A 16,085-nucleotide genomic window follows, 5' to 3' on the forward strand; every position below is an offset into this window, starting at 1 on the left:
GGATGTCGTACCGTATTGGCCGGTATGGTCGATATTTATCGTACCGGTCATTAGGCTGATATAAGTACTATATACGTTTCGTACCGACTTAAATACCGGCCGTACTAGTCGTACCGGCTTTAATTTCAGCTTGTACTAGCCTATATTTTGACTGGTACTGGCCGATATTTTGGCCTTCAAAAAAAAAATTTTTTTTTCATTTTTTTAAATTACAAGCTTATTTTTTTACTCTAAATTCAGATTAAATTATTTATAATTTATATATATGTATTTATATATAATTTATTCATATATAGACTATTATTTTAGAATATAATTTATATATAATTTATTCATATATCGACTATTTCGAAACGGTACCGATATCGAAATATTTCGTTCCAATACTTTGACGGGTACGGTAGTCAAAACATTGGTTCTCGCCCTGGGGTTTTTCTTTCTTTTTTGGATCTTTACATTGGAGGATATATTGTTAATATTTTGCTCTAGAGTTTAAATGATTATTATTATTAGATACAATGCATGTTTTAGATTGCAGTAAGTAATATAGTTTTTAATTTTACGATTTTCAATTGTAGAACTTAAATAATAAGCTCTACAAAAAGTGAGCGAAAAAAGTATTCTCTTTTCTCTCATTTATCTCAGACTAAGGGTGGAAGAGGCAGAAGAATTGAAGTTTTCATAATTCACGGCTTACAGTTTATAACTGTAAGGGTGGTGATCTCCCTAATTCAATGTACTAGATTGAGGGTGTTTGTTTTTTTAGCAATGGATAATCTAGAAGAGAGGTGTTGATGTTGACAGAGGAAGAAGATATGCGTATTAAGGTGGATGTTGAAAAGTTATCGGATACTATTCAAAAAGGTGAAAGAAGTTTGGTGGGAAAACTTTGCACATATCGTTTGATAAGCAAAGAGGTGATCCAATCAACAATTACCAAAATATGGAGAGTGAGCAAGCCGTTCCAATTTCAAGAAGTTAGTCCTAACTTGTTCGTGATTACTTTTGAGAATGAAACTGATATGGAAAGAGTATTAGCGGGAAGATCATGGTTGTTTGATAATAACATTTTTGTTCTCAAGGCTTTCAATGGATTAACCCCTCCTCAACAATTACAATTCGATTTTGAAGTATTCTTGATTCAATTACATAACTTGCCCCTTGTATGTATGAATCAAAAACTAGAGTGCAAATCGGTACAACCATTGGGTTAGTGAAAGAGGTTGATGTTAGTGAAGATGGTACGGGGCGGGAATAGTTTTTGAAAGTGAAGGTGGAAATTAGATTGAATAAAATAATTGCAAGGGGAAGAATGCTGGATGTTAAACAGGGATGCCAAGATGATAATGAACAGTTTGGTGCATGGTTACATGCCGATTCAAGTACAAGGAGAAAAACTACAGATCGATATAGAATGGGTGAACAGAAAGGGAAGACCAAATCTGAATAGAAGGGGTTGAAGAGCATGGCGTAAGGGCAAATTCTAAGCAAAGGAATATTTCGATGGAGCAAACTGAAGTACAGGAAATTTCGAAAGATAGGGGAGAAAGTTCCAGGATGACAGTTTTAGAAGATAAGGTGCGTGCACATAGTGAGGAGTTGATAAATTTGAATAAGGAAAGAATGGTTTCCTCACAACTACCTGGGCTCGATAATGCAGTTGAAGGGGATAACGTAGTAGATGATTTAAATATTCAAACTGTGGAATGAGGGAGTGGATTTAATTCAAGTCTGATGGAGGGTGGGGAACAGAATAATGGGCTTCTGGTGTTGCAGCCCAACTTGAGGTGCCCATGTCCTCAGAAGCTGGTTGAAAGGCCCTTGGCGAGGATCATAGAGGATGGAAATACAAAAGTGAGCTCAATAACTGATATGCAAAATGATAGTGGAGTCAAGAGAAATGACCATAAAGGTTGGAAGAGAAGAGTACAAACACAAGGTGCTCAAGCACTTAATCTGAATGATGGGAGAAAACGTAGTCTAGTTGATGACTTTAATAACACAAAAAATCAAGGGCCATTGAAAAAAGATAAGAAAAATGAAGATGTTGGTGGGAGCATAGTGGAAAAGGTGATGGCGGAAGCTCCAAGTCAGCCCTGCCAATCGCCATGAAACACTGAAGTTAGAACTGTCGAGAGCTTAGGAACTACCTGGTAGTTCATGATCTCTATCTTGTAGTTAGAGAAAAGAGACTCAACTTAGTTTTTCTCATGGAGACAAAACTAAGGAGTGTAAGTATTGAAAGTATAAAAAGAAAGCTTGGATTTGATTGCTGTTTTGTAATGGATTCTATGGGGAGAAAATGGGGGTCTGGCTATGCTATGGAAGAGTGATTATGATGTAGAGATTATAAATTTTTCCCAAAATCATATACATGCCCTAATAACTGAGGAAGAGGACAAAATTCAGTGGTTTCTCACATGATTTTAGGCCATCCCGAAACAAGTAGAAGAAGAGGAATTTGGGCATCGTTGTCTCAGCTCGGACCAAGTTTTGATCAAGTTTGGTGTGTCATAGGAGATTTCAATGAGATTCTATTATCTCATGAGAAGTATTGAGAAAATCAAGACTTGAAAAACAAATGGAGGATTTCAGATATGCTATGGAATGTAATGATTTGCATGATTTAGGCTGGAAAGGGAACCCCTTTACTTGGAGTAATAAGCATGAAAGTTTAAGCTTTACAAAAAGGAAAGGTTAGATCGAGCACTAGCCAACTCTAAATGGAAGTTAACGTTTAAGGGGTATCAAGTGGAAACTTTGATTGCAAGAAGATCAGATCGCAGACCAATCCTATTGAAAATAAATATGGATGGGTATCGACAAAATAAAAGGAGAAGAATTTTCAAGTTTGAGGCTAAGTGGGTGAAGGAAGTAAATGGTGAGGAAATGATTAGAAAAGGGTAGTCAAAAAATGTTGAGGGGCTAGATCCTTGGGAAAGTATACAAGGTAAGCTAAAACTTTGTAGTAAGAAGCTCACCACATGGAGTATGTGAAAGCAAACTGATTGTCTGAAAGAAATCAATATGAAAATAAAAGTTTTGAATAACATGCAAGATGATGAAGGTCCTCATAATGTTGCAGCAATCAAAACTATGCAAAAGGAAATAAGTTCACTTTTGGAAAAAGAAGACTGCAACTGGAGACAGAGAAAAAGTGAGATGGTATAAAGCTGGAGACAAGAATACAAAGTACTTTCATCTATGTGCAACACAAAGAAGAAAGATTGCATAAACTTTTTACAAGATATGAAGTTGAAGTAGCTTTGAAGCAAATGGCACCACTAAAGTCTCTTGTTCCATATGGGTATAATGCTCAGTTTTTTCAAACCTATTGAAACATCATGGGTGATGAGGTATGTAATGCAATTTTACAATTCTAGAATGGGGGTGGAATGGATATGGGTGTTAATACTACTTATATTGCTCTATTTCCGAAAGTAAAAGATCATTCCTTTGTAAATCATTTTAGGCCAATTAGTTTATGTAATATCCTGTATAAGTTAGCATCCAGAGTGTTAGCAAGCATGTGTTGAGTCTCGTAATATCGAGCAATCAGAGTGCATTCATACTGGGGAGGCTCATTACAAACAATGTAATTGTAGCTTATGAAATGCTATACTCAATGTAGCCTAAACATAAAGGAAAAATAGGAACTATGGCACTGACTATGGCACTGAAATTGGATATGTCCAAAACCTATGATTAAATTGAGTGGAAGTTTTTTGAAGCAATTATGAAGAAGATGGGTTATGGAGAAATGTGGATATCTTTGATCATGAGCTATATTACTACAATAACTTATTCTGTTACTGTCAATGGGTAGCCTGGAGACTAATTTAGATCAAAAAGGTGAATAAGACAAGGAGATCCTATATCTCATTACCTCTTTATATTGTATATAGAAGGGCTCAGTTCTCTATTGAATCATACAAAGGATATTGGTGTGATAAAAGGGGTTGCTGCATTAAGAAGAGGTTTAAAAATAAATCATATTCTTTTTAATAATGATAGTGTACTTTTTTGTCTTAAAGATAAGAGATCAGAAGAGGAGACGTAAGATCCTTGAAGGAGGGCTTGGCCGACACCATGCATATATATATATATATATATATATATGTATATATAATAGCTAGAGCTTAAAGAGCTGAGGTTTATAATACATGATTAATCCAGTAGTACATTTATATTCCTGTTAAATTTGAGAGTACATGATGATATAGATTTAGCAGTACAATCCAGTACACTTGAAACATCTCCATCGATAGGATTACTAATATTTCTATACCAAAAATTGGGAGGGACCCGTGGGTACGCAATGTGGAACATAATTATATGCATAAACAACATAAAAGTGTAACCTTTGTTATGTCCTGTTTGATTGATTTGTAAAGGATGGCAGCTGAAATGTCAAAGATATATAGTCTCAATATTATATTAAATACATGCTTTTTCGTGGATATGAAGAATACCATACAAGTATGGAATTAATGTCTTAAATTAAGAAACCGAAAAGTCTACGGTAATTACTGCCCTACATTACATTTTATCGTTATTATTCTTTTTTGGGTCTTTTTATTGGAGGATTGTTAATGTTTTGCTCGAGGATTTAAATGATGATGATTATTATTATTAGATACATTTAGATTGTAATGGGTAATATAGTTTTAATTTTACGATTTTTAATTGTAGCGTTTATAAGCTGTATTATTAAAAAATTAGCCCGGTTTGGATGTCCAGTTTTATCTCATGGATGAGAGGTTTTTGGACATCCAAATAGTTAGTATTTTATTTTTATTTCATCTCTATTTCAACTATAAATTTTTAAACTCATCTCAAACAACTTCCAAAAAGTCAAAATTATCTTATCTAATCTCATTTCACTATCTAAACATATATTTTTTTACAAATTATCTCATCTCATCTTAATTTAAAAAATCTTGCTACTATTCAAAACATCTTATATCATCTCATTTGAACTGTTTATCCAAATCGAGCTTTACTATTTGGTAATCATATGTCTAAGACACTTTCAAACACTATACATTTATTTGGAAATAATATAAAAAAAGTGTTTTTAGCAGTAGAAATGACATAAAATGTCATTTGATTTTCAGGCCGTAGTCTTGTAACAAGATCATAGGGCAAAATTGTAATTATTTAAAAATTATATGAATATTTTCGTCATTTAACAATTTTCTTTAAAATTAAAACTACATTCCGTAGTATTCAAAAAGCATGTTTGAGAAAAATGAGAAATGAACTTTTTATCTTTTTAGAGATTAAAAAGCTTTTAGCTTTAAGGCTTTTAATTGTAAAGTTTAAATAATAAGTTATACTATTAAAAATGTATTTATTATTTAGTAATCATATGTCTAAAAAATTTTTAAATATGTTACATTTATTTGAAAATAATATAAAAAAATATTTTTAGAGGTTGAAATTACATAAAAGGTCATTTGAGGTAGTGTTATGCTTGTGATAAAATCACAGGGCAAAATTGTAACTATATGAGAATTGTTATGGTATTTTCGTTTATTAAAAATCTCCTTTAAAATTGGAACTATGTTCCGTTTTATAAAAAAGAGATCTTCTACTCATTTGACTCCTTCTCACATACACCACACAAATCATGATATGACTTTTCTTATTTTAGTTAAACGTGCATTTAGAGGGACCTAAATAGTGTAAATACCCAAATGATTCGTCTCTTTTCGTGGGGTCAAGCTCTGTCGTACACCTGGCTTAGGAGGTTGAGTTGTCGTCGTGGCTCGGGATAGTCAAGAGTCCAGGGAGGGATTTCTTTAGAGAGGCTTCGGACTCGGGATTCAGGGAGGGAGAGACTTCACGAGAGAGGAAGTAGTTGATTTCTGAATGAAGGTTTCATTCAAGGAGGGAGAGGCTTCACAAGAGAGGGACTGATTGATTTCTGAAGGGAGATTTCATTCAGTGAGGGAGAGACTTCACGAGAGAGGGAAATCTATTTCGGACTCGAGATTCAGGGAGTTGGATTGGACTTGTCATTGATTCAGTTTGCCACTTGGGTTTCATGAGGCATGTGATAACCCAAACTGGACTACGAATATATTTTCTCTTTGAAAAAGAATCTATTCGAGTAAAATGAGATACAAACGTTTTATCATTTTTTATATTAAAAAGTAATTTAACATGTATCAATCAAATAACGACAATCCCAAATAAACCTCCAGTCTTGGGGTGCTGCACTCCCAGGCCACTATTAAAAGGTTGATTTTCATATAGATCTCGGATTTGCCACATTTTTAAAAAAAATACGTACACACTATAGGACTTTCCCTTCTTAAAATTCCTCATTTTGCTCGCGTAAAACATAACTGCTGCTACTGAAAATGCCTCCACTCAGAACGTGGAGCAGTTTTTGGAGGAAAACTGTCATGCCAATTCAAACAATAAAGCTTGTTATTTAGCTATATATGCTGGCTGAACTTCCCAAGTTGAATCCCAACTGTCCCATATTATGAGAGCAACATGGCCTAGTTCAGTTACCTCCATGACTACCACAGAGCATTTCTCTTTCACTCTCCTTCACACCGACTTCTGCCTGTAATCTGCCGGAGGCCTGGCATGATTATTCCGACATGTTTGACATTCTCTTTGGATGGAACAAAGCTTCTAAATGGTAAATTAGATGAAAACCATCAACATTCTCTTTATTCTTAAGCAATAAGAATTGATTAGTGCTTATACATGTATACATATGCTCTTTGCAGCAAGAAGTTGGTGAAACGCGTCCAGTGCCGTCTTAAGATTCTGAAAAAAAGGAGATGCTCAATTGTGAGGCATTTACGCGAGGACATTGCTCAGCTTCTCAAGAACGGCCAAGACGAAAGTGCTTTTGCCCGGGTACCATTAAATTTCTTTCTGAAGCTGCCAAGTAAATGTTATATTGCCAATCATGTATTGAAATAGATCACTGAGGTACTTGTAATTAATCGTGTGTTCTGTTTTCAGGTATGGTCATTTGGTTCCGTGCACAGAACTATGCATGACTGTATAACTCTATTAAATTTAAATCGAAATCGATACGTCTTCTATGTCACAAAAACTTGTGTTTGAATTTTCAGGTTGAACAACTTTTTAAGGACGAGAGCTTATTGGCTGCATATGATCTGTTGGAACACTTCTGTGGATTCATCATCATCCACTTACCCTACATTCGCAGGCACAAGTATATTGAAAATTACATAACTATTCTCTCTAATGTTAAGGTTTCATCTTATGGAAATATATAAAAAAAAGCATCCATTCATTTTTTTCATGTCTTTTCTAGGGATTGTCCTAATGATGATGTTAAGGAAGCGGTTTCAACTTTGGTATTCGCCGCCGCATGGTTTGGCGATCTGCCCGAACTACAAACAATTCGGAAATTGTTTGGAGAGCGTTATGGACACATATTCACAAAGCCTTCTGTAGACTTGTATCCTGGAAGTCTTGTGAATCAAGAGGTTGGTGAATGGTGATTGTCACTGACATACCTTCCTTGACATTTCTGAGGGTTTCCACCACCTATTTTGTTCCCCTGTGGTTGTTACTCTGCACTAACCCACCCCCAACACTGATGTTTTAGATAAGGAAGAAACTCTGCATAAGCTCCATTCCACATGAAGTGAAACTAAGATTGATAAATGAAATAGCTATCGAGTACAGCCTCCATCTGGGGCAACTTGGGTATGGTAATAATCACAAACAGCATGTCATGCAGGTATATATATATATATGTCCATGCCACAACAACTATGATACTATCCCTCGTCATTTCAATTATTATTTATCAAGTCTTATCACACAAACCCTGAAACGAGTCATTCAATTGCAGTTGTCAGGGAAAAACGATTGCGAATGGGAAGGATTTGGTTTTGAGGGAGAGACTGGAGAGATCCAGGTCAATGATAACACTGCAAGTGGAGTCCATGCGTTAGTTTCATATGCTAACGATGTCCCAACTGATACATCTTCCAGGAAAAATCCTGAATGCGTATATGAACCTAAACTTTTCCCAAGTAACGTATCTTGCCAGAGAAGTGTTGAAAGTTTGAGCTCGGAAGCGCTTTCTTCAGCTTCTTTTGATAACAGGGTAAAAACAGGACAAACAGCTACATCATCCGAGATTTCGTTTCAGTTTCACAGGAGAAGTATTGTTTACCTGGATGAAATACAGGAGTTTCAGTTTGGTGTACAAGATGACATTGGCGAGGACAAAAGAATATTTATGTTCAACCCAACTATCCTCCCACGTAAAGGCAATAACGGTGTACACAGAGCAGACTCGTTTGTTTCGTATCAGCCGGAAAGTTGTGAATCTGTCACTACAATACCTGAAACACAGCACAAGAGAGCATGCCTAGGGGATCATTTCAAAAGGGTGAAAACAAGTTGGAAACGGTGGAAAAGGAGATCTGATTTTAAGAAGAGTCATTCAGACCAATCTTGTCCGTCACCAGCAATGATCAGGAATCACGATGCACGAGATCAACTTTCTTATGGATCAACGTGCAAATTTTCAAGTAAAAAGTGCCTGTATCATCGATTCTTCCAGCAGAATAAGCACTGGAGAAAGATGCCAGCCCAAGAAGCCAGGAGCTCTTCATACAAATTTCATGAGAAGAGCTTGTCTCATCAGCAACTGGAAGTGCATGGGAAATGCATGCACAATCATAGGAGCTCAAACTGCATTATCAAGGACAAATTTGACTGGGAAAGTTTATCTTGGAGGCAAAAGAGGGGCATGGCTGCATTAGCAGGTTTCTCTATTCATCATTTTAGTCTACAAAAGTGTCCACAGGTTTGGAATTCTCCTCCTAAGAACCCCAGGGGAAAAAACAGTAAAATGGCATCTCAGGCTGACCCTATTAATAAGAAAAGCAATCAATTGGGAGGAGCAGAAGTACCAGATTGTCTAACCGGCGGCGGTGCCTCGTCCCAAGAATCTTGCTCGAAGGCATCTAATCGTTATGCGGAGACGGAAAGATTTGCACGTACTCCTTGTTCTGGGACCATGACAATCTCCCCTGAAAGACCGAAGAGCACCACCTCATCTCGTAGCCATGTGCACCCTAAGCTACCAGACTATGACGAATTGGAAGCCAAATTCAGGGCTCTCAAACAAGACTATCTGCAAAGAACTTCTGCAATTACTTCAGGCTTAAACATTGCATTGGCCTAGCTGTCACCAAATATTGAAACACTGCAACTAGTCTTCATTTCTGTTCTTTTATTTCCTTTTTTATTCTCTAAGCTGATCGGATGCAACGTACGTTCAAACATGCTTCAAGAAACTTCTTTTTTTTTTTCGTAGAAGGTTGTCTTTTCACTGTAAAATCCAATTGAAGGTGGTCAACTGTTTGTCTAGGTTGAAGAAAATTATAAACTCAACCTTATCAATTGGAAGTAGAATATATAAACATATTATTTATTATAAATTTAAATACAGATATTTTTATGTTAGTTGGTCATGTGGCAGATAACTGTTACGACCGACAGTGATTTATCTCAACTCATCTCAACTCATCATTACAACTTTTTTAAATCTCAATACAAAATATAATAAACAATTCAATTTTTTCAAATCTCAAAATAATAATAATATTAAAAAATAATATTTTAACAATATTTTATCATCTCAACTTAACTCAACTCAACTCAACTCATTTCAATATCCAAACACAACCTGATCCGGAAGTCCGTGTACATCACTGATATATAAAGCTTGCACGGTTGTAAGACCTTGGGTAGCCGGGTCGAATCAGTACTACTTCTTAATAAATTTAACACTACGGGTTTAAAGTTAGAGTTGAAATTTAAGATATTTACTCTATGATGTGAAATTATTATTTATTTTAAAAATTTATACTTACTGCATAAAGAGACAGATTTAATTTTTTATATTATATTCTTAATAAATATTTTATAAAGATAATTGTATTTTTATAAATTATAAAAAAATAAATTTATAAATTGACGTGGCTTGTTACGGTATGTCAGATTATAAAATTATTTTTATTATAAAATAAATCTAACAGATTATATATAATCATATTAATTTTTAAATTTATTTTTATATAATTTCTTTATGTATGTAATTTATCTATTTGAATTAATATTTTTCTTTTCATAAAAGAAAAATTATACACATCATCCCTATACAATATATGATTTTTTTATTTTTTCTCTAAGAAAATATATTATGTATAGATGATGAGTAAAAAAAATTTTTTAATTTAATAAAAATAAAAAAATATTAACATAATATATAATATAAAGACGATGAATAGAAAGACTCCTTACAAACAAGTCCCAACCGCCCTAGTTTTTGAATCAAAGGAAAACATTACTCCTACCTACAAAACACTATGATAAAACTCACCGACTGAGGTTTTATTTTTTTAACTCAATGGTTAATGAAGTATTTTTTGTAATGAATTTATTATTTTTATTTTTTAATTTTTTGAAAATATTTAAGAAATTTAAAAAAAATGTTAAAAAAACTTTGAGTGGCTTCGTAGCAACCCCATCCATTAAGTAAAAAATATAAAAAATTAAAATGAATGAGCGGTAAAGATTGAGTGATGGCTTCACTGTCATTTTCATTTTCAAAATGACATTATTTGGTCAATGAAGCTGGACCCGAATATTGATGAGAGGAAGAGAGTGCAAAATACGTGGAAAAGGCACAGAGTAGTGCAACACTAGGTAAATGAGGCTCTCTCTCTCCCCATCATAGTCGATTCGAAAGATTGTGCATTCCACCTCTCCCTCGGCCTCGGGTAAAGTAACCCGGCAGATATCGCGTGCATTTATTTATTTTATATATGTGTATATATGATAACAATCTTACTGTTCATGCAGTTTGGATTTCCTTAAGCTTTAATAAACCTTTTTGATCTTTTTCTGTGACTCTTTGTGAGTTGAGAGAGACATAGACAGAGAGATAGAGTTGCAACATTTCTGGGTCGTAAATCATGGCTTCCACGCTGTTACTTGTCGTGGTGTTCGTGTTGGATCTGATAGCTTTTGCTCTTGCTGTTGCTGCCGAGCAAAGAAGGACCAAAGTTAGTTCGTCTTCCTTAACAATCTGTTTGTTTTCGTTATCTGTGACCGTTTCTTGTATGACGTTTATGTGATTTTTGGTTAAAGGCTAGAAGGCGTAGTTTTGGAGTTTGGGTGTGCTAAGTGGGAAAAAAAATGGGGTCTTTCTGCGTTCGTTTGTGATTTTTTTGTGTCTTGTCTTGGTGTCGGGGATGGATTTCCAGCACTAGGAATGGCTATTTCATCGACTATCTGTTTTGTTGTTTCTGCAGACCCGTCTTTTTCCTCTCCTTTTGTCCTTTCTTGATAGGGGTTTAGTAGTTGTTTGATACTTATCAAATCAGTTTGCAAACCCTAAAATAAAAATTCAGAGTTCGTTCGTTAAAATGGACTATTCCTCCTGCTCACTGTGTGCAATTAGAAAACAGGGTAGATTTTCTGAACTCTTGTATGAGATGGTCCTAATTCTGATGTCCTTTCTTCTGACAGGCCCGGTTAACAGAAGATCCAAACTACAGTTATTGCGTTTATGATTCTGACATCGCAACTGGCTTAGGTGTTGGGTCATTCCTGTTCCTAATGGCTAGTCAAGTCCTGATTGTGGTGGCAAGTCGTTGCTTGTGCTGCGGGAAAGCTTTGAGACCAAGTGGTTCTAGAGCATGGGCAATTTGCTTATTCATTACCTGCTGGTATGTGCTTAATAACAACAGTCATATTAAAGGATTTGGTCTTTTTCACCGATATGACTTCATTCGGATGATCAAATCAACCCTGGCTTGATTAGCCTCGGGCAATTTGTCCATGAAATGTGCTATTTAGTGCCCTTTGGCCTTGGCGCTTGAGTCAAGTGACAAAGGGCAGGGCAGGGTTAAGGTAGGTTCTGTGTTTAGATCTTGCCCAACAGAAAAATGAGGGTGTTTTTCCTTGTAATGATCTCAGAAGTCGAGACTGACTTGCATTATTACATTTCAGGGTGATGTTTATTATTGCTGAAGCATGCTTGCTGGCTGGTTCTGTGCGGAATGCCTACCACACCCAATACATGACTCGATTGAAAAGTAATCCTCCTTCCTGTGAGATGCTAAGAAAGGGAGTTTTTGGGGCTGGGGCTGCTTTTGTGGTCTTAACAGGTATATTCGCCCAGCTTTATTATGTTAGCTATTCTAAGGCAAACGATGTTACGTCTACCTATGCAAGGGACACTGGTGTGAGGATGGAGAAACTATAATTGCTCTCTCGGAGAGAGACTTGTGGTATTCTATTATGTAATTGATCAGTTGATTGGGTTTCATGTCAACTGATCATGTTCCTCTCTTAAGAGTGTTTGATCATGTAATTGGATATCCACATCTGTATTGTGATCTGTAATTTTGTAGATTTTTCGAATTGAACAAATCTATTTGCAAATCTGTTTATTGACACCAAACATAAATTTATTTGCAATTCTGCTATTTAAGTTTGTAAATAGCAGAATTCTTTTGTTGAACTTTGTAGTTGTTAATTCCATAGTTTTTAGTTTCTAGATCTTCCAAATACTCGAGCCTTGTTTGTTGTATTGTCTCATTGCTCATTAAGTTTTCTGCACCAAATAAAAGCAAATGGTTATTTCAACGTACATGGGCAACAAAAACATTGAAAAGCGTGAGTACTCTCTCATGTTGCACCACTAGAGACTAGATGGCAGCGCTTTGCACCAGCACCAGCTCTTATAACCTGAGCGGCCATGCATATATAGAGCCGAAGTAATAGCAAAACATTGCATGTGCGGTAATGGAGCAGGATGGTTGTTGCAACAAGCCCGGTTTAAATCCCGCGATACATTTACTCAGAAACATCCATCACCAGTACTTTTTCAATTGTCATAGCCCTTGACTTTCCTCGAGAAATCAAGATAATGAACTAACTCTTCATATTCTTTATTTCTTTTATTTTTTCTTTTCAAAATTTGAAAGAAAAATCTGAAAGTAAATGCATGACATAATTTAATTTAAAAGATAAATTTTATAAATTAAATCTTATAATTTGAGTGATATGAATGGTATATTTTATACACTGATTTGATAATAGAATAATTCTGTAAATTATTAGATGATCAATTGAAAGGTGGTCTCGCATGTAACCTAGCTAGCAAGATGGGTCAGGTACTAAACGACCTGGTCTATTGCATGGCTTAATTATTAGTAATGGTGTAGGGATTCCTTTCAACGTTATTGGGCGAGTTAATTTGGAGCCTTGTTTATAAATTAAAAGCTGAATTTGTACAGCAGATTCCTTTCACATAATGGGGCTCAACCATTGAGCCGTAGGAAAATATTATATCATAGAGGAACAATCATTTAACAGTGGTCACCACCATGCACATGATGATGATGATGATGATGCTGATCAGTTAGACTAGAAGGAGAGGAAGATGCATGGGAAATGACCACCTTGGAAAGATATTTTAGTCCTTAAAGTAAGAGCCTATATGTCATGAAGCCGTAAATTAAACTACAATATGATTATTCCAGATGAAAATAAAAATAATATTTAAAGAACTACTTTACAACCAAAATGAGGAAAGAATTATTCTCATGAACAAGTGGTCATGAACCATGAGCAAACAAATCCAAGTAATTAAAATATCATTCAAATTAATCCAAATATACATATCCACAAGAATCTTCCAATACATTGTGTCAGATCAGCCATGCTGGAGTGGAGATCATGACCCGTCTGTGATCATCTAAAGCATCCAAAATTCTATCGACATCTATGGTTAAGAACAAAACTGAGCTCCTTACAACATATATCATGCCACTATTCCATCAAATTAAGGAGAAGATCAAGAGAGAGAGGGACATGTAGATCTAGTTACTGATCATAGACACCTTAGCCTGAAGCTGAAACTAAAAAAGACAGCTTCAAACAGTACTCCACATCTCTCTATTGCGCTTACAGATTGAGATACCATAAAGATGTACGTTCACCTGAAAAAGAAGATCAACAAAAAGACCGGCGACACTGTGAAAGAAGTGCCTTTCTTTTAACTAAAATATATGTAAACACCCAATGGATTCACACTTATAGACACTGCTAACATGGTTAAACTTTTTTATGGTTTGATTTCAAAATCATCCCATTGTAGATTGAGATCGGTAGAGGCAAAGGTATCAATATCATCCCAAGTCCAGTAAGTCGACATGTCCATACCACTGGTTGTTGTAGGTATCTGCCATGGCTGAGTGGCAGTGCTGCTTGGGTTGGCCATGATATTGGCCGTAATGGTTGGTTCCCCCATGGTTTTGAACTCTTGATCGGTGTAATTATAATAAACATCTGAGGACTGGAAAGAGGTTGGGATTGGAGATGGGTTTGTGTTAAAAGAGCTTGAGCTTGAGAAGGGAAAGTTTAGGTTTTGATCTAGAGGAAGATGCGGAGCTGAACCCAAACAGGCGTTGTTGTTGGGGCTGAGATTTTTGCTGTCCAAGTTGCTCGAGTTGAACAAATTCTTTTGCGGCAGCGAAGATGGTGGAAGAAGCAACGCCTGGTAGAGGATATCAGACATGCATTTCTGATCACCTAGTGAAAGAGGAAGATTGTTCCTCTGCTGCTGAGCTTGAATAGCCATGTGGGCCGTCTTGAGCTTATTATCGACATCGCTATTGGTGGTGCTGGTGGTGGCTGCACTAGCGCTGGTGCTGGTGCTGGCAGAGGTAGCAGTGCTTGATTTTTTTAGCCTCTTATTCTTGCGGCCGCCACCAACCGGAACGTTGCGTAGAGTTCCACCCTTAGTCCAGTGCCTTTTACAAGCTCTGCAGAAATGCCGAGGCTGGGACTTGTTATAGTTGTTGTAGTAACAAAACTTCGTGTTTGATGAATCACACCTCGGACACTTTAATGGCTCAGATTGTTGCTGCTGATTTTGTTGCTGTTGCCGTCTCATGATCGGAGGAGTTTTTGGCAGCTCCAAAGTTGTTTGATCCTGCAAGAAGGCTTGGCTCCAATCAAGCCCATCGCCAGAAACCTGCCTAGAACTCAAACCCATCTCTGAAAACACCCAAAATTAACAACGGAAAAGATATCTTCAAATCGATCGAGGAATATTTCCGGGAAATTATAAGAAAGAACAAGTTGATCTAGCTAGCCTTTGGATCGAGGAGCGAGAAGAGAAATCAATCTGAAAAAGAGCAAGAGGATGAGATTGTTGCCTATAAACCAACCAGTGTGTTTCTCTAGAGAAATTGGTGAGCCGACAATATTGTTAGAAGCAAGGAAATGGGTAGGACGGTGGTGAGAAGCGAGCATGTCTTCGAGTCTATCTTTTATTTTCTATATAACGAAGCGATTATCTAAAGCTACGAACCTATCGATCTATATATGATCGCTACGAAAGGAGCAATAATTATAAAATGAATAAAAGACGATCAAAAATTACTCGAGCTTTGGAAGGACCAAAAGGGTTGTGATTGATATATGTGGGGTGCAGCAGCAGTAGTAGTAGTAGTACCAGTGGTGGCAACCCTATATAATTATGCTGAACTTTGGCGACAAAACTAGAACTACCAACACAATTTTATAGCAAGAAGACTTTATGGGGGAGGAAATTAAGGGAGGAGAGAGAGAGAGAGAGAGAGAGATGATCAGTTTCTTAGCCCCGAAGGTCATGTAAATGTGGGTTGGTGACAAGTGGGCGGACCTAGACCGTCGATAGTGGCCTTGCGTGCTTGGGTTGTAAAAAGAACGTAGATCATGATCTGCATGCTGTAATAATAATAATACATGATTGTAATTGACTTAACCATGAATGCATATAAAGTTGGCACGATGGAATAAGAAGTACACTACGGTCCATGCACCCATCTTCTTCTGGCCCATGAATTATTAATTTCTTCTATCTAGCTAGGTTGTTTAGATGATAAATAAATTAAAAAAAATGGGACCCTAGCATGCTCATTTTGTATGGTTAAAAAACGGTTGGCATCACGTGGGATACCACAATAGATGTGGTGATGATCCTATGGCCCTATGACGTTCATGTG

At 36.2% G+C, this 16,085-nt stretch overlaps 3 protein-coding genes across 3 annotated transcripts; 2 read left to right on the plus strand and 1 right to left on the minus strand.

The window, feature by feature from the left end:
• Positions 1-6,482: 6,482 nt before the first annotated feature.
• LOC108980758 lies at positions 6,483-9,458 on the plus strand. The gene is made up of 6 exons (XM_018951762.2): positions 6,483-6,658; positions 6,750-6,882; positions 7,104-7,207; positions 7,310-7,484; positions 7,607-7,741; positions 7,856-9,458. The coding sequence occupies exons 1-6, from the start codon at positions 6,618-6,620 to the stop codon at positions 9,200-9,202; spliced, it is 1,935 nt and encodes a 644-aa protein (XP_018807307.2). The 5' UTR covers positions 6,483-6,617; the 3' UTR covers positions 9,203-9,458.
• Positions 9,459-10,854: 1,396 nt separating this feature from the next.
• Positions 10,855-12,550, plus strand: LOC108980754. Its single transcript, XM_035688017.1, has 3 exons — positions 10,855-11,087; positions 11,554-11,753; positions 12,037-12,550. The coding sequence occupies exons 1-3, from the start codon at positions 10,998-11,000 to the stop codon at positions 12,290-12,292; spliced, it is 546 nt and encodes a 181-aa protein (XP_035543910.1). The 5' UTR covers positions 10,855-10,997; the 3' UTR covers positions 12,293-12,550.
• Positions 12,551-13,671: 1,121 nt separating this feature from the next.
• On the minus strand, positions 13,672-15,609 carry LOC108980760 (dof zinc finger protein DOF1.4-like). The gene is made up of 2 exons (XM_035688018.1): positions 15,267-15,609; positions 13,672-15,091 (listed from the first exon to the last, which is right to left on the minus strand). Exon 2 carries the CDS (start codon positions 15,089-15,091, stop codon positions 14,159-14,161), a length of 933 nt encoding a protein of 310 aa, XP_035543911.1. The 5' UTR covers positions 15,267-15,609; the 3' UTR covers positions 13,672-14,158.
• Positions 15,610-16,085: the final 476 nt, after the last annotated feature.

The sequence above is a fragment of the Juglans regia genome, chromosome 3 (assembly GCF_001411555.2).
Source record: "Juglans regia cultivar Chandler chromosome 3, Walnut 2.0, whole genome shotgun sequence".
In the NCBI taxonomy this organism is placed as follows: Eukaryota; Viridiplantae; Streptophyta; class Magnoliopsida; order Fagales; family Juglandaceae; genus Juglans; species Juglans regia.

Excerpts from the sequence above, each read along its gene's own strand:
- LOC108980758 (XM_018951762.2), top strand. The coding sequence starts at position 6,618 with ATGTTTGACATTCTCTTTGGATGGAACAAAGCTTCTAAATG. Across the intron at positions 7,208-7,309 it reads CCCTACATTCGCAGGCACAA|GGATTGTCCTAATGATGATG; the intron begins GTATATTGAAAA and ends TGTCTTTTCTAG. Across the intron at positions 7,742-7,855 it reads ACAAACAGCATGTCATGCAG|TTGTCAGGGAAAAACGATTG; the intron begins GTATATATATAT and ends ATTCAATTGCAG.
- LOC108980754 (XM_035688017.1), top strand. The coding sequence starts at position 10,998 with ATGGCTTCCACGCTGTTACTTGTCGTGGTGTTCGTGTTGGATCTGATA. Across the intron at positions 11,088-11,553 it reads CCGAGCAAAGAAGGACCAAA|GCCCGGTTAACAGAAGATCC; the intron begins GTTAGTTCGTCT and ends TTCTTCTGACAG. Across the intron at positions 11,754-12,036 it reads TGCTTATTCATTACCTGCTG|GGTGATGTTTATTATTGCTG; the intron begins GTATGTGCTTAA and ends ATTACATTTCAG.
- LOC108980760 (XM_035688018.1), bottom strand. The coding sequence starts at position 15,091 with ATGGGTTTGAGTTCTAGGCAGGTTTCTGGCGATGGGCTTGATTGGAGC.